Genomic DNA, 19,106 nt, shown 5'->3' with positions numbered 1-19,106 from the left:
TGTTTAATAATGTTCCTGTCAATATTTCCCTGATTAATCAAACGGATTTGAAGGAGTATAAAAACCTGTTGTTTGTAAAATATGCTAATGACGAGATCCCGGATTTCTTTCTTAATGTTGGAAGTATAAAGTTAATCAGGTTCCAGGATTTCATCAGTCATTCTGGAATTAGATGGTTTTTAAAGTTTATTATGTGTGGATTATTGAAGACTTTTGTTTCCTAAAATTCTAAGGCTTTAAGTATTTTTGCAAAATGATAAGGATTGCCTATCTGAAGAGGAGTTGTCGTAACTTTAAATTATTCTGAAAAGTTTAATTGATTAATTGACATGTTTGAGAGAAAAATTAAAATTTAAAGGAGCAATATATTGTTAATTTTAAAATTATATATGTTTTTATAGATACATGTATGTTAGAAGTGATTAAATGAAAAACCACATGTTTAACTGGTCTAGGGAGAAGGGATCAACTTTAAGCATACATTTTAGATTATAGTTGTTCAAACTTATGAACAAGAGCATCTATGACCATGAGTTGCTCATAACCTTCACAGGTGCAAAAGGTGTTAAAACAATAAACCTTATGAACTGGATCATTTGTTAATTTGTAAGGTCAAGTTTTTTAAATTTGCTTTAGGTATTAAATCGATAGGGTTGTATATTTGGTCAGTTCTTTGTGTTGGATTTCGACAACAAAAAAATGTATTTTCGTAAAAGTGTTTGATTATTTGTACATCAATGCTTCAGTTTTTACGGATAGCAGATAAAGAAACGTTCCGATACACCAGGTGTATAGAATGATAATTTGGAATATGATACATTAAACCACATTCATTACTTGAATACTAATAATTCACAAAAGTTTTGAATCTGTCGGAAATTTTATTTGCGGTCTGTGACCAGTAAAATGTTAAATGTATAGAGTTATTACAATGTTTACATTTGATGTTTTTATCAAATTATCATTTTTATGAAATCCGCAGAAATTGACAGTTTGGGTCATTGGTTCTACTTAACTGCAAATTATTGATAAAGGAAAATAATAAAAATATGGTATTTCCATGATGGACAAAAGAGACCACAAAAATGTACGGATTTAAATGGAAATTTTGTGACAGCTTTATTCGAATGAAACACGTGTTTAGACTTTCTGTTCTTCTGTAGTATCAGTAGTATTAAATGTAACAGCAGTTAAAAAACAATTTTTAAGGACATTATTATTGTGTTGGATGTCAAATATATTAGATAAAGGATCATTTAGATATGGATTATAAACAGTATGGGATTATACATCTTTAATATAAATCAAAGGATATTACCAAAAACCAACATTATGATCTATTAACTAAATGGATAAAAAGTTCAGATACGTTAGGAAAGATAAAGTACGCAATAGACAGGTAGGTTATAGGTGTATTATTGTAATTCATATTTTAAAAACATTCAGATCTCTCCTTAAGTTATCGTAGTAAATTGTTTACTTATTTATCTTTACATGAAGCATCAGATTATCTGGTTAAGGTCCCAAAGCCAACACGTCTAAATCGAACCCCAACTTTGGCTAGGATTTTACTGATGGAACTTGAGAACTCCAGGTAACCATATTTCTATACCCCAGTCAAACCTTAGGGATCTTTTTTAAGAAGCAAACAAAATAATAATGTTTCATTATCATGGAACTGAAACATTACTAAGATTGAGGTTTTTACTTTTTATGCACTAAACAAGTTTTTATGTTTGTTTTGTTGTTTTTTGGGTGATTGTTTTGGGGGGTAGCCAATGGAGATTAACGATATTAAATTTAGGGAAATAAGGAGAGTTTGATACATATTAAAGATTAACAAGAGTCAATAAGAGTAGAGCATTTTCATTGTTTTTACTTTTGAAGTAAATAGTTTTTATAAAGAGTTTTATCGATAACTTTTCGCATACATGATGAACACCAGGTATCATTATTTTAATTTGAAAAAATAAGTTAAAAAATGAAAGTTTTACATGGTTCATGTGGTTCGATCATATTTAAGAAATCATGTCACATTAATAAAATATACATTTACACTTGACAATTTCCAAACAGTATTTTTAAGAAATTAAAAAAATAAAATTTATGATCACATAAATTAAAATTATTTATTGTTCGGAGCAATTATAATGATACTTTATTATTATAGGCCTAAATTTATTGGTGAAGGTTTTTACTTTGAAGATATGACATATCACCTAAGTACTGATATCTTTATAAATTCACTCAATGTTGCATTAATGTTTAAGAAGAGAACATGATTAATCATGTTATAACATTGTTTTATTTTACACTTTTAATAGGATCTTGGGTTTAGTCTGCACAGTGTATTAGGATAAGTCTATATGTTTTGAAGAGGCTAAATTATTATGTGTATGGTTTTAAGAAAGGATTAGGATTGGCAAGGTGAACTTTGTAATCCAAACAAATTTATAGATGATTATGATCAAATACTTAACTTTTTAATAGGGATATGACTCTGCAATTCATTATATTTTTTTGGTGTATGATTATCATTTTCAGCGAGTGTATAGTTTGTCAAAGTTTATGCAAACTTTGCAAACGTATCTCAATGTGTGCTTGCTGAACCTTTTGTATCGTTTGTGTTAGAAAGAAATGCACTCTAAACTAATCTGCCTTTAGACTTTGCTTATTTTACCCAAATACTCTGTGTGGTACATTGTCAAAAGAAAACAGTCTCTGTGAAATAAATTAAGTGGCAATTAAAGGATGAAACACAAAGTTAAAAATATATTTATATTTGTGCTTGCTATTATATAGTTTGATGCAAATACATGTACTATTCATCTTGTCTGTATATCTCTCCATCTTCTAATTACATCTCATCATAAACTAAATATCAGATCTCAGCCAAACTTGTATCGCTTTATCTCTTTGCAGTGTAGTTTTCCAATCTGCAAATCATTTTCCCATTTGGTTGCTCCTAAAATGAGAATAACAAAAGATGCATAATCGATGATTCTTTTGTATATATATATAGTTGTACATTTACACTCAACTTTTCCCTCAATTATTGAATGGATTTGAAACAACAAAGTCTACTTGTGTCTCCTGTACATTATTATATGATTTCTTTATGGAGTGTTCCTTTGGTAAAGAGTCAGATTAAGGGAAGATAGATAAAAAGAAAAAGAATAGAGTTGTTGACAATCTGAAAAATAAAACATAAAATAGATAATCAGGATTACTAAAAATATTATACAACATAACAGAATATACACTAACGACCACTGCCAACTCCTGCAAGACATGCAAACAGAGACAAATAACAAACAAATCAGATGGCCTGAGTTTTTATCTGTGATTTAATCCTGAAAATAAGCCTGTTAAAGATGAAAATGACAACCTTTGACTGTAGTATTTGAATACATTCTATGAACCACATTATGCATTGACAATTCAAAATCAAAATTTCCAGATGTAGGGGTAAATACTAGATTCTGTCAGTGGAAAGCTGGTTAACTGCTGTTCAGAAATCAGTGTTTGTGATCTCATTTTTTGACAGTAACAAAGCAAAAAATAATGGAACGTAGTTTCCGTTTCTAAATCCATGGATAGAATACAATTGGTAAAAGAATTTGAGACAATACGTGAATGTGCCACCAATAAAAACTTTATCAGTCGAATCCCATAAAAATTTGAGATTTAAATCACATGTGAAAATCCTGATCCCATCATTAGAATTAATGTACTTATTGTATTTATAAAAAGTCAATATTTATTTTTTAATAATTTTTTTTTATATAAATCCGTGCAAACGTAATGCGTTTTATCGTGCAAACATAGCACGCTGGATAGGTTAATCATATGAAGTACCATGAAATTTTTCTGTAAAAAAAGATACCTACAGTGATGTATATATGATACAAATGAACTTTCATTTTGTTTTTTGCCATTGTATTGTTGGTTTTTCACACAATGAATTTTGATTGTCCCTTTGATGTCTAGTAACCTCTCTTTGAATGAATTGCTGTAATTGTTCAGGCAGTATTCATCAATTCCCATTTTTGCTGGTTGGTTTGTAAATTCATTGGTTCAGAGTTTGCACAAGAAGAAATCAATCTCAAATATGTATTTATAGTTGGGTTGGTATGTACATCATAAAACTTGGTGTGTAAGGATGTACTGAGTTTTGGAGTGTGAAATTCAAAACATTATCACTATTGGTCTGCTGAGTGTAGAGAATAAGAAATATATAATGAGATTAATTATCAATATGATTCAGTGTATACTTCAAAGCTTTCAGTGATTTTTGAAGTAACAATTTCAGGTTATCAAAGTCAGCTGCTTTTTCAGTAGATCTCAAGTAGCAGGTGGAAAACTGTTATGTAACTTTTAAATCTTGATTTCTTCCGACTTATTATTATTTTTGAATGATCTGAAAACACCATCTTGGTTTGCCAATAGTACTACATGGGAAGGGGTCTGGATCGTTACCATTTGTAAGCAAAGATGGAAGACATGTGCAAGCAGATGGAAATTGACATAAATCTGAAAACATAATTTAATTTAATCATTTAATTTAAAAAAAAATGATTTTCTTTCTATTTAGCTTCAAAAATTGGTTGTGAGTGGAGAGCTTCCATGTACCAAAGAGGAAGCAGCTACATTAGCCAGTATCCAGCTACATATTGAAGAAGCATGGCCAGAAAATGATGCACAAGCAAACATTAAAGAAATTCATCAGAAACTACAATTCAGAATTAATGACCCACAGGAAAATCTACGTCGTAGGAAGGAACTTATACGTAGCAAATGTGCCAGCCGAATAACAAGTACTCGGAGAAGTAAGGGTAGAATCATCCGACAGTTGACCTGCATCAGCGACAATGAAGTGGATTCAAATGGAGAAATTGATCTGACCAAGTATCTTCCTCCAGATTTGGTATCCTCCAAAAAGATAGGATGGCTAATACAGGTAATTATAGTTAATTGGTACTCAAAAGTTGCACATTTCAAATCACTGGCAGAGTGTCTGTGAAAATTGGTACAGCTTTATCATGTCATTTTGTATAAGTAACCGTAGCCCAAAAAGTGGTGCCACTCAAATCTTACCAGCCATAGACTGTGCTAGGCCAGTGGCAATTTAAGTCATGTTTGTTCTTGATTAAACTCTAGAAAAAATTATTTGCTTGTATTTCGGTCATATTATAGCAGAAATCTGTCTCCAAATGCAAATGTTCCTTCCCTATTGCATTGATTTAAAATTTAACCAAAAATTGTTTTTCTGAATTCTAAATTATGTAAGGTCATTATAATGTATGACAGTTAGATTTTAACCACATGTATACATTGTATAATGTTGTTTATAAATAGATTAAGTTGTTCAAGGATAGAGATAATTGTTGCAAATGAGTCTATGTTAATTTTACTTCCTGATTATGTATTGAAACGTGATTAGTAAAACTATTATGTACATTTTATTTAGTAATCATTTCTTTGACACCTGTTTAACATTGGATGTTATGCACTATTATAATTATTTAAAGAATATATGAAAATAAGTCTTTGAAATTAAGCAAATCTATCAACTTAAAAATTAAGAATTTTATTTTAATTTTAAGATATTAAAACAATTTATTTACCATGTTTACAAAATAGAAACAGAAAATAAATGAAAAAAAAATTTATTCTTTTTCACTGTCGTGTTTCAAATTATTTTCTATTTAAAATGCTTATAAATATATTTTGATAGAAAGCCATTAAGATATATTAAATTTTATATTAACACTCATAAAAATGAGAAAAGATGTATTAAATATTTTTTGTAGCAAGCCAGACAAGATTTTTATCGATATAATAATGTTTAAAAATTATATAACAACTACAAATTAAATGTTTTTTTCCTTTATATATTTACTCAAATAAAATTAGCTTTTTTCCTTACGTATATATACCAGCCGCAGGTACATCTTTTTGCGTTCGTGTTGCTCAGTCTTTAGTTTTCTATGTTGTGTTTTATGTACTATTGTTTGTCTGTTTGTCTGTTGGTCTTTTTCTTTTTTAGTCATAGCGTTGTCAGTTTATTTTCGACTTATGAGTTTGAATGTCCATTTGGTATCTTTCGCCTCTCTTTTTGTCGATAATTTAGTACCCAGGACTTATTCATATCAGTTTTTGCAAGTCCTCATTTCTCATCAAACATGAAATACATGGGTTTAAACAATTTGAATAATTGCAGTTAGCTTCATTTTACATAAATGCCTCAGTGGTCTCATGGTAGTGTGTTCGACTGCGGGAGGTTGTGGGTTCTAACCGAAGACTTTAAAATTGATATTTGCTGCTTCTCTGCTAAGCAAGCTTAATTAATGAGTAAGAGCAAAGACTGGTCGGCTCAGAGTCGGTGATCAGTTTCACAAAATATCTTACGACAAAAGTTGATGGTAAGTCATGAACAATTCAGTATACTTATGATCAACTTTAGTTGTAAGATTTTTTGTGAAAGTGATCACTGAATTATGTGTCCGGGTAGGGTGACATGCCTTCCTGGGTACAGTTTATTGTAACCTTGTGAGTTAGCATGTTCAAAATTTGACTCAGTGTGTCGGTCTAGTACAATACATGTTTATGTCCTGAATATGCATTTAATTTGCAGCTGAATGTTACACAGCCATCCATCATCATCTTTTTTTACATGGAACTTCTCTATCAAAATCAATAAAGGCCAGAACAAGAGTTATCTGAGACAGTCACTGTTTCCTTATTTTGCTAAACATCTTATTCTCCATATAAATATACCAATATTTAAACTTTTACCATTCAATATTGCAACTAAAACCCACACATTCATAATTGCTATGTTTAATGGAAAAAAGTAGATTTGCTGCAAATTGCAAATAATGTATAAATTCTTTTAAAGCACAAGGCTAAGATAGTATAATGCACTTATAGTTTTTAAACTTTTATTTTTAAGTTGAATTCAGATCAATATCTGAAATATTTCTCTTCAATTCTCGGTGTGAAAATTTACCTATAAAATAAACAAAATTTAAGTTATCACTCCGATTAATCCAAGCAAACTTGTGATAAAACAAGTAACTGACCGGGTTTTTTGAAAAAAATCTTAAACTTTAACTGATATGGTCAGAGGTTAATTACTGAAAATGGACTTTAATTACACATTCAATTATGTAAGTATGAATAAAAGGAGATGTGGGGTATACATCAATGAAACAGTAACCCAACAATGCAAAAAACCTAAAGATATCTCAGGGTCATTTATAGGTAAACATAGTCTTCAACAATAGACAAGTGGCTATACAATATGTAAAGCTCTATCAATAGGCACTTGTTCAGAAAATTTTTGAATAAATTTAAAAGACTGTCATAGGTAGTCATAAGCACCAGATTCCTTAAATGACAAATACCATTAAGATCCTTTTCAAATGTTGGTCCACTAAACTTGTGGGGGTTCTATTCCTAAGTTAAAAACATAAGATGATTCTAGTTTAAACAGCTGCAAATCAAAGTTAAATGGAAAAACCAAAGAGAAAAGGCTTTTATTGCTATTCCTCATACTTGAAGTCTGTTAGCAAAATCTAAAATGTACCAGTTAGTAAGTTGCATAAATAAATATTCAAAAAAAAAAGAAATAAGTCTTTTTCAAATGATACTTATCTGGCTAGTTTTGTAATATTCTATTAGGCCTTCAGTTAGCATTAACCTTTTACCTGTGTTGCCGAAATGGAAGCAGGTCTAGTAACCGCTTGACTCTGTTAGTCCATTCAAAAGAAATCTTTTGTCAAAGTTTTCTTGGCTTCTATGAAAGGGAATGAATTAATATTTGTAGTGGGTAAGCAATTTTTACATCTTTGATGGATCCATTTCATTTTTGCCCATAGATTGAAATTTTACAACACTCATTGTACAAGGAAAAGGAGTAGACCCGTAAGGGCTAGTTTTGGTCTAAAATTCGAAGTACATCTGATGAAAGATTTTTGACATTTTTTAAACACTTAAGTGTCTACTTCAGTCGATTCAATTAGTTTATGTTACAGATTTGAACTGATTTGGTCATTTCAGATGCTCAAATTCAAGCTAAAATATGAAAAATCTATCAAATATGCCATAAAACGTCACTTTTCCGATGGTTTTTGTCTAAAATGGAAGTGGCCGCATTCGTGTTCAGTCTCAAACGTAAAATATGTTTATGTATTATCGTCAAATACAACATATATTTAAATATTAAGACTGAACACAAATGCGGCCACTTCCATTTTAGACAAAAACCGTCTGTCTTAAAATTAGCACAAATGCTACAATTAGGAAGATTTCAGTAATTTTGCATGAATTTATGATGCTATTACCTGATGTGTATGCATTGTTTTGTCAAAGCAGTCCTTTTTTAATGGAACAAAAGTATTCCAATCTCCAATAAAGAGCTTACAGTTGACATTTCAACAAATTTGTAAAAATGCTATATTTTGGGGCCAAAAAGGGGTCTTACCAGGTCTAATCCTTTTCGTGAAAGTTTTCTCGGCTTCTATTGAAGGGAATGATTTAATATTTAGTCTGCAGCTTGATAATGTTGAGTTGTAGGGAGTAAGCAATTTTTACATCTGCCATATATCCATTTACTGTTTACCATTAGTTTGAAATTTTACAACACTCATTGTACAAGGAAAATTTTCATGAAAGTTTTCTTGGCTTCAGTGAAAGGGGAATGATCAGTTATGCTCCAGTATACTTGTTACCTCAATCAATTACATGCAGCGACACAGGTCCAGAGCCGGTTTTAGTCTTGTTTCATTGATTCTTTGAAACATCCACAGGTTTTATCTGTGATTACAACTATACCCCCACTAATTGGCACCTAATGAATAACAAATATTAATGTCGCACTAATCTAAAGTACTTCAAAACAGAATGACTTCTTTGGTCAGCATGTTCATGTTGACAGTGATGAGTTGTAAGGTTTGAGCACTTTTTGCATCTACAAGGCACCTAATTTCATGTTCTATAAATTTTTCAATATGGTGACTGAGCATGATTTCGTCACTGATTTCTCCAGTGCTACTGAACAGAATAACTCCTCATTTTGTCAGCAACTTGGTAGTGATGACTTGTAATGTGTGGGCACTTTATTCAGATTTGTCACACACTTTATTCCTGTTCACATATACTTTCAATTACTCATTGGGATAGCACCACAATGGGTGCATGCATTTTTTTATACGACCGCAAATTTTTTTTCGTATATTGGTATCACGTTGTCGTCGTCCGAAGACAGTTTGTTTCCGGATAATAACTTTAGTATAATTAAATAGAAATCTATGAAATTTAAAGACAAGGTTTATAACCACAAAAGGAAGGTTTGGATTGATTTTGGGAGTTATGGTCATAACAGTTTAGGAATTAGGGGCCAAAAAGGGGCCCAAATAAGCATTTTACATTTCAGAGTTAAAAAAGGGGTGATTTTCCAGTTTTTGGACAATAACTCAAAAATGCTGTCAGCAATTCTCATGAAACTTTGGTGAATTGTTTATATCTATTGCTGTAAGCTCCCTTTACATTTTCATAAATTTCTAATATGACATTGAGAATTAATTGAACTTTAATTGTTTATAGTCTGACAACAGATTTACTAAGTATTGCGCAACAGCACAGTGTATTGCACAACAGCAAGAAATCTTTAATTGAATATAAATTCAATTCATATAACCAATTTCAAGTTCTTTGACTACATTTCTTCAGAAACCTATAGTATGTCAAACATTTAATACAATCCAAATTCAGACCTGTATCAAGCTTGAATATAGTGTTCATTTTTGCCCCAACTGTTCAGGGTTTGACCTCTGCTGGCGTATGTAGCTGCGTTCAGCAAAGCAGTTTATTCTAGTTTCCAGACAATAACTTGTGGAACGGTGTATGGATCTCTCTGAAATTATACCACAAGTTGCTATATATACCACAAAGGGATGGTTAGGATTAGCTTTGGGGGGTTATGGCTCAAACCGTTTAGGAATTAGGGGCAAAAAAGGGGGAAAAATAAGGGTTTCCTGGTTAATGGACAATTCACCAAATTTGCAAGGGGGCGGGGGGTAAAAAGAAATTGTGGGGGGTCAATTTTTTCTCATTTCAGATTTCAGAAATTGAAAAAAAAAATTCTTCAAATATTTTATTTTTTTTGCAAAAAAAAAGGGGGTGGATGGGGGGTGTCAATACGCAATAGCATAGTGTATTGCACAAAAGCAAAAAAAAGGGGGGGTATATTTTTTTTTTTTTGTGGGGGAGGGGGTCAATTCACAACAGCAAAGTGTATTGCACAAATGCAAAAATTGAATATAAATTCAAATCATATAACCAATTCTAAGTTCTTTGACTACAGTTATTCTGTGTCAGAATGTGTCAAATATTTAATAACACTCCAAATTCAGACCTGTATCAAGCACGAATATTGTGTCCATTTTTGCCCCAACTGTTCAGGGTTGGACCTCTGCAGTCGTATCCAGCTGTGCTCGGCGAAGCAATTTATTTGGTCTGTTTTGGATGTAAATGGCTGTTTTGTTAGTAATTTTATACCATTCAAGAGAAAATGCCTACTATCTTAAAAATTTCTTTTGAAAGACGTTGTTTAGTTAAAATAGATATCAATGGAAAATCTAAGTACATTTTGATAAGTTAGTACTCGAAAATATTGGAGTACAATGTACCTTGTATTTAGATCACATTCTAGTTTTGTTGTGAATTGTTATACACTTATCTATGAACATTATATTATAAAATGCTTAGTTAAGTCAAGGATAGAATACTATGTTGGTTTTTGGTTGTCACGTTAGATGACAAGTCACCAATCTGTTCACCAATATTTTCGCAATGCGGTCAATTTTATTTATTACAAGCTTTTGAAAATTACTAGCTGTTGAAATCAAAATTTTTTTTTTTTTCATTTCAACAGCCATCAATTTTAGCTGCTCCTGGAATTAACTAAATAGAAATTACCTTATTAAAGAAATTTTTCAAAAGATGATGTATAAACTTTAGATTTAAATATAGCAAGAATGTTAGGAAGCATGTATGTTTAACATCCACCTACAAATATTACATGCACATCAATGGATGAGAATATGTTGGTGTTGTATAAATATGAGGCTTGCTTGGATTTTAATGTTCAAATTCAAAAGGAAAGCAGTCTTTCCATGGCAGACCAATCTTTGTCCTGACTCCGTAATGCTTTTTGCTCACTGATGAATCAACCACTAAACAACTAAGGCTGTTTGCTGGTAAACTGACCATACAGACTTTTACTTTTACAGTTATTCAAATAATTAATATCACATGCTAATTCAGCTTTTGCCTTATAGTACAAATTTAAAGAGATTTATTTAAGGCAGGATAAATATAAAATTTGGAAACCCTGACTTTGACCAACTTATTGCTCTTGTAACACAATGACACCTTTATGAGATAAACTCCTATGATACGTTTAGCCAGAAACTGTTCATAATTGTTAGTGTGCTTTTGATTTACAGGAAAAACAGAAGAAGCTATGGCACACACCTCATTATGATAGTGAAATCAAGTTAAAACAGCACTATATAAAAATATGTAAAAATTTACCTGCTCATGGCTGTAAACTGTACCAAGTGAAAGAATTACTTAGAGGAAATGCTCAGAAAAAGGTAATGTTAAATTAATATGTCAATTGGAAGATTTTAATGTATAGTCTTTCAAAAATGACCATCACATTCATAATAATTTAGGATTGGATGACAGAAGGATTAACCTTTAAGGAACATGTGCTTTTTGAATACATTGGGGAAGGTTAACATTCTTTGTGTAAATTTGTAACAGAAAGGAGAATATATGTTATTGCTACTTGAATTAAAAAAAAAAGAACTATTATAAATCTTTCAAAAGACATTCTTCAGACATCAGTTTTTACGTCTTTGAATTTTGTCCTATATATTTGTGTGGGAACTTCTTGCATCTAATGAAAATCTTAAATTTCTGTAAATTATAAACCAGTTGCAAGTTCACTTTAAACAAAAACATCAGTTGTTTCTCTATTATGTTAAAATTAACTAAATAAAAGTTTCGATATTGCAGGTTACAAGAATGTTTGGAGTTGGGAGTGACAGAGTTGTCCTTCTTGACAACAAATCTAAAATTTTGGCCAAGTCACATAGTATTAAAGAGTTACAAGATTTTAATCCAGGCAGCGGAAAGTATCACGATGGACTTGACTTAGAATTTAGGGGAAGTAAACCATGGAATCTTACAATGTCCTCATTAGAAAATCTGAAGTCCGTGACAGCTGTATTATGGGATGCTTTAGACATGGATGGTAGATATCTCAATAATGGGACTTTACGTAGAGATAGTTTTGACTTTGGTAAGTCCTGTAAAACAGGGTCAGTTCTTAATTTTAACAGATTCACTGGACAACTTCAACCAAGAGTTATAGTATTCAACTATAATATGATTCTTAGATAGAAGCTGTATAACTGCAAAAGTATTTTTGCTACATTTTTTCCACAACAACAAAAATAAATACTAAAAACTATGAATATGAAGTATAAAACCAAGGAAATTGTTGCTGCAAAATGCAATGAATTCACAGCATTGATATGGGCTCAAAGGAATCAGAGTTTGATTTAGAACCCTCGTAGACAATAGATGCTTGTTCAGTCTTAACTTTGGAATGAGTTAAAAAAAACACAGACGTCTGATAGTTAAACAAGCAATGATTTTAAAACATAATGTATTTACACTGAATGTTGGGAATTTTTGGACAGGACAAAGTATATAGTGCTTGACTTGGAATTCAGGGGACACAGTAAAATAACATTGAAATTCATATGAATAGGAATCTGAAATGTCCTGATGCAACATCACAAGGTCCAACACCTTGGACATACACTTTTAACTCGTGATTCAAATATATCTGAAACAGGGTCAGATTTCTAAATTTTTCAGAACCTTTGAAACCACTTCACTGCCTATCAGTAAAGTTGAAATAAGATAAAAAGACAAAAATCCTTAGTTTTGACCTTTATAGATAAACCTGTAGTATCCAATCAGTAAACAAAGATTCATAAAGAGTCTTGTCCTTTATAGGTATACTCAATGTCTAATTTAGTTGTTAGAGTTAAAACATTTATCTATTATACTTGAGAAGTAAAGAGATCATAAACTCTAATAGATTGTAACTACTTGACTAGGGCAGAAGTGTGTTTGAATATATCATTATATCTTATTGTACATATTTGTATTATGATATTAGATTTTATAGCTTATCTTCACACTTTTGTTTTTGGTTTTCACATACTTTCTTGTTCAAACACAGATAGAATTCAAGTTTTTTTTACAATATGGCTTTACATTTGTGATTTGAACTTTAAATAAACCCATTATTTGTTTTGAAATTATGATTATGATGTTTAATAAATTTTTGAAAAATGTTGCAAAATGTAAGTAAATCAGAAATATGATCCATCCTGAATGATTTTGTTGTCTTTGAAAGTTTGTAAAAAGTTAAGGCAGGTCTTAAACAAAGAATAAACAGAATGATTCAACTGGGGAAAAAAAGAAAAAAGATAATAAGGTTGCAATGAAAATAAAAAATGATGGATTATTGTGCTTTACTTCTAGCTTCTGGAAACAAATAGATTTACTGCTTTTCTGCTAATAACTTGTATTAAAGTGAAAATAATTGTGTTCAACAATAACCCCTCCCTCAATACACACACTCACAAACTAGAAAAGTACTGAACAATTAAGGGTTAAATATGATCAAATAAAGGTCATCATATTTCACAAGTTTTGTAAACCACTTCTTGCTGCCCTCAACTATAGCAGAGTATGTGTGAATCATAGATTAATACAGATACATTTTAGTTGCCATAGATAGATACATTTTAGTTGCCATAGATGGAGCTTTCTTTCTTTGTTCCTTACTTATCTTAAGAGTCTTAAATGAAAAACAGGAAGAATGCCATCAGTTGGACAGAAACTGCTTACCTTTCCAGATCACCTCATCGACCGTGCAAGACTCTCATGGGTAGTCAAGGTCGTTAAAAATCACCCTCATCATCACCTCATTTCACCTTTTGTTTTAGTTAGATTCAAGTTGCTCATTTTTAAGTTTTCTTTGCAAAGCTTTGTGGTAATTATTGTTTGTTTTTGCCTCTTTGGTTTCTTCCATCTTTTGCCAATGTTTGAAATGTTGTTTTGATATATTTGAAAAAAATGGGGAAAAACGTGTGATTGCAGTACATGTATGTAGAAGCTGGCTTTGTAAAATTGTTAGACAGTGATTCATAGATAAACCAATTCTTGAGATATTCTGGACACATGAAACATGTTTATTTCATCCTTAAATCCATAGTAGAATCTGACAGTTTGGATTAATTGCATTAAATTTGATACATTTCTGTCAATAGCTTGGTCTTCATTTTGTGTCACATTACCGTTCATTCAGAAAGTTGTATTTGCAGTTATTATATAGTAATATTGACTTGTCCATTATCAAGGAGAATATTTAGACAGGCCTGTCTTATATTCTAATAAAACTCCATACAACAAATATGCCAAGGGCATAATGTTTTTACCCATCCGTCCAACAGTCATTTTTTTTACCATACCTAGTCAAATGCTTCATGTCTTGTAACATCGTCTTCAAATTAAAGTGAAGGTTATCCCTTGTAAAACTTTAGATGAGTTCTGTAATTAAAAGTAATCTATAAGCAGAATTTCCCTTTTTCATTTGTTTCAGATTTTCATTGTAAACCATCACTTTTACGACCAGCCATCCATGGAGGCTCTCGGTACTCCAAGGAATTAGAACATCTCAGAAAGAGGCTACACTTCCCAGAAGAAGTTGCAATCATGTTAACAAATGTAGAACATGGATTGTTTAACAGTATTTTACCATCACACTATATTCGACAGGTTACTACCGACCTGACACGAGGATCTGTTGTGAACAGGAAGAACTCCAGTGTTGAAGATCTCATACAGAGATTTAATGAGGTCAGATAATAAAACATGATACCATTTATGGTTTTTTTACATTGGGTTTTACTCATGACTTGAGTTCTAGAAGAGGTAGTTTAATCTCTGTAGTGTTTATTTTTCACTGTTTCACTGCCTTATTCAATTCATTTAACAGAGAGGCAAAAAATACCAAAGGAATATTCAGACACAGAAGTCAAAAGCAAACTGACAATACCATAGCAAAGAAAGAAAAAAACGACAAAAGAACAAACAACTGCACACAAAACACAAAATAGAAAACCAAAGACTGAGCAACAGGAACTCCACCAAAAACCAGGGGTGGTGATGTCTGGTGCTCTGGAAGGGTAAGCAGATCCTGCTCCACATGGACATTGAAATGTTTACCATAGGCAAATTTCGCTGCAAAATTCCAACTGCAAACATATTGAAATTAGAAGCACACTGAAAAATAACCTCTTTACAGTATCCTGTCAATGCTAACATAAAATAATTTGTCATACTTTATTTTAGGTTAGTTCCTGGGTCACACAACTGATCATCACCCAACCTACATTTGAGAACAGAAAGGCTATTTTGTCATGTATCCTCAGACTTGCCTTCTACTGTTGGTGTATTGGTAACTTTAACACAACCATGGAAATAGTGGCTGGACTCAAGTAAGTTGTTACACAGTTACCCTAAACTTAAATGCAAATAGTGGCTGGGTTCAAGTAAGTTTTCACAGTTTACTTAAAGTTAAAGGGAAATAGTGGCCGGAATCAAGTAAGTTTTCACACACGTACCCTAAACTTTAAGGGAAATAGTGGCTGGACTGGAGTAAGTTTTCACAGAGTTTACTTAAACTTTAATGGAAATAGTGGCCAGACTCAAGTAAGTTTTCACACAGTTACCCTAAACTTAAACAGAAATAGTGGCCAGACTCAAGTAAGTTTTCACACAGTTAACCTAAACTTAAATGGAAATAGTTGTTGCACTCTGGTAGGTTTTCACACAGCTACTGTAAACTTTAATGGAAATAGTGGCTGGACTCAATTAAGTGTTCACACAGTTACCCTAAACTTAACTGGAAATAGTGGCCCAACTCAATTAAGTATTCACACAGTTACCCTAAACTTAAATGGAAATAGTGGCCAGACTCAGTGAAGTTTGGACACAGTTACCCTAAACTTAAATGGAAAATAGTTGTTGCACTCTGGTAGGTTTTCACACAGCTACTGTAAACTTTAATGGAAATAGTGGCTGGACTCAATTAAGTGTTCACACAGTTGCCCTAAACTGAAAGGGAAATAGTGGCCGAATTCAAGAAAGATTTCATTCATAAGGATTAATATTCAATGAACAAATCAAGAATAAAACAACCACTTAACATGCAAAAGGCACATGCATGTAACAGGCAGCATTTAAAACTAAAAATTTTATGTCTGGTTCTCTAATTTGTAATATTGTTAACTTGAAAGAAGCCTCACATAATAAATTATGGAAATGTAGCAATGTTTGGTTGATAAATATCATCAATGAGGTATTGCCATACAATTATCATATTTGAGGTTGTTTTTATATTCAGTAACCTCATGCAGTGAGAAAGGTTTATTGTTTTGTAAAATGTAGATACATGTTTTCCACATAATGATTTTTACAATTTCATTTCAGATCAGAAAAACTGAGGCCGTTTTGGTTGTCTATACCTGAAGAAGACTTGTCCACGCTTCATTTCCTGGTTTCTGCTTTGTTGACTAGACAAATGACCAATGAATACAAAGAAGCTCTCAGTCGATCTCTTGACATCCCAGAATGCAAAGTTGTACCATTTTTCGGAGGATTTTTGAGAGATTTACGTGCATTGTTTATTACCCTTCCAAGTGTCATTGTGTTGCCTGCTGAGGAAAACCAGTCCCTCGAGGTATGATTCAATTTGTTATCCTACATTTTTATTTTATGTTTAGATCTAATTTCATTTATTTTCATGAACAATAAACTTGCAAAGAAATGTAAATGTTTTTGATGCTTCTAGTAGAATGAAATGTGATTTGCATGGAAAGGCTGCACAATACAGAATTTCTAGACAGTTGTTATCTCTGTCTGGTTTGTCACATGTCCTGAAAAAGCATGTCATATTTACCATTAGACAATTACCCAGCAACAATCTATCTTTATATTGATTAGTTATTTTCAGGATTTCTGTAGTGTTTTTAGTATTCGTTCATGTGTTTTTCACAACTTTTCATTATGTAGATTGTATGATGTTAGCACAAATTCATCAATGAAGGTCATATGGAGGACTCTACATTTCAAATTGTTTGTTGTTCATTGTCTAATTGAATATAATTGACCTTATTGAAAGCTAGTCTTTGGTTTAAATATTCTTGTTGAAATTAAGGAAATTATTATTATTGTATTATCTGTAAAATTGATTTTAAATAAAGAAGTGCCTTGGTTGTCTAGTGGCGGTATGCTTGTCTTGAAATGGAAGGCTGTGGATTCAGTCCCTAGTCTGGTAAAACTTTAGGCTTTGGAATTGTTATTTGAAGCTCCTGCTAGGCTAAGCAGGCATTATAACACCGATTATCTTGTTAGCTAGTACATTGAAAATCCAATGTCTGGTTGAAGTCAGGAAGTTAGTTGCCTTAATATGTATAGCCCACTCTTCCTTTATTCAGATTGTCTGCTAGAGAGTCAACTTTCATCAATGTTTACATATACAATATCAATAATATTTTTTTTATAACAGTTCATATCTGACTACAATGGGGAAGATAGATTCATGACAAGGATCGGAGTTGGAGGTCTATTGAATATGGATAAGCTAAAACAAGCTCATATTGTTTTAAGTGATATAGCTTTATTCCATAGCCATGGTCAGAGGAGACGAGAAGAAGACTGTCAGAGGTAAACCTTCGTTCTTAATTCATAAGGGATTGCACTTGGATCACCTTCTATAATAAGTAACAATATTTCTTTCCTCACAACATATATATCAGTGTTAATTTTAATTCTACTAAACAATAACAGCTTGTTACAAAAATGGTTTGACCATTTAATCGTGAAGATTTTTGGTAATTATTTTAAGAAGTTTATTGCAAAAAAAATACAATTTATGCGTGACAGCATAGGGTACCAGCCTCTTTAGAGTCTGAGTTAAAATGACTCAACTCAAAAGTTAGGAATACTGAAAATATCAAACTCAAAAGAGTTGAAAAAGAGGACATGATAGCATCAGATAATTAGCGCTTTGTGAAAGGGAGACAAACACTGAGAATACTAAACATTTTGTAAATTATCGTAAATGTGCATGTAAATATCAAAATATGAAAAATCAAATAAAAACTGTGCAAGGGTGAAAACTTGTCACAAACAATTACACTTAGAATGCAATTAAATCAGTCCAATTGAAAGTTAGGTTTTACATTGTTGTTTATTCATTTGATTGTGGTTATCCAGGGATACTTCAATTTTTGATAAGGGGCCTCGGTGGCCGAGTGGTCTAAGTAGTTACTACTGTAATCACTAGCCAGTCAACGCTGAGGTTGTGAGTTCGAACCCAGCTTGTGCGGGTGCACTCGACTTCAATCTTAATTGACTAGGATTGTCAGTTTTCCTATTGAAGGTCGGTGGTTTTCTCTGGGCACTCGGGCTTCCTCCACCAATAAAAACTGGCCGCCACGAAATAGCCCAAAAGCGGTGCTTAAAAGTGGCATTAAAACACCAAAAATCAAAAATCAAATCAATTTTTGATACAGGGAGACAAATCCATAAGATAAAATTAAAAAAATAACATCTGCATTGAAAGGAAGGATGTGCAAATGACATTATCCTCAAAATTACAAAAAAAAACTTATTGTTGTTGAATATATGTCTTCATTTTGTAGTATTTAAATATTCTGTTGTAGAGTAAAATCTTTTACAATTTGAAAGTATTCATAAGCCACAAATTAAAAGGGAAATATATCATGATTTTAAAGATGAAATTGGATTGATAAATTGTTGCTTGCTAAAATTTCAAGTGGCAAATATTTCATACATATTCAGAACCAAGATGCAATTTGAGAAATGCAAATATGAAATTTGAGAACTCAGTGTCAAAATGATACACTTTAGTTTTAAAAAGT

General features: G+C 31.7%; 1 protein-coding gene across 3 annotated transcripts in view; it reads left to right on the top strand.

The window, feature by feature from the left end:
• The window catches only part of LOC127735503 (1-phosphatidylinositol 4,5-bisphosphate phosphodiesterase epsilon-1-like), a 152,937-nt gene that overhangs the window by 101,042 nt on the left and 32,789 nt on the right, over positions 1–19,106 (top strand). For all 3 annotated transcript variants that reach the window (XM_052245687.1, XM_052245686.1, XM_052245688.1), the window contains exons 9-15: positions 4,595–4,960; positions 11,514–11,663; positions 12,091–12,376; positions 14,759–15,015; positions 15,511–15,656; positions 16,651–16,900; positions 17,729–17,886. In XM_052245687.1, coding sequence (XP_052101647.1) covers positions 4,595–4,960; positions 11,514–11,663; positions 12,091–12,376; positions 14,759–15,015; positions 15,511–15,656; positions 16,651–16,900; positions 17,729–17,886 — 1,613 coding nt within the window. The remainder of the gene's footprint in view (positions 1–4,594; positions 4,961–11,513; positions 11,664–12,090; positions 12,377–14,758; positions 15,016–15,510; positions 15,657–16,650; positions 16,901–17,728; positions 17,887–19,106) is intronic.

Source organism: Mytilus californianus, unplaced genomic scaffold (genome assembly GCF_021869535.1).
Source record: "Mytilus californianus isolate M0D057914Y unplaced genomic scaffold, xbMytCali1.0.p SCAF_3, whole genome shotgun sequence".
Lineage (NCBI taxonomy): Eukaryota > Metazoa > Mollusca > Bivalvia > Mytilida > Mytilidae > Mytilus > Mytilus californianus.
This window is presented reverse-complemented; position numbering and strand designations above follow the sequence as displayed.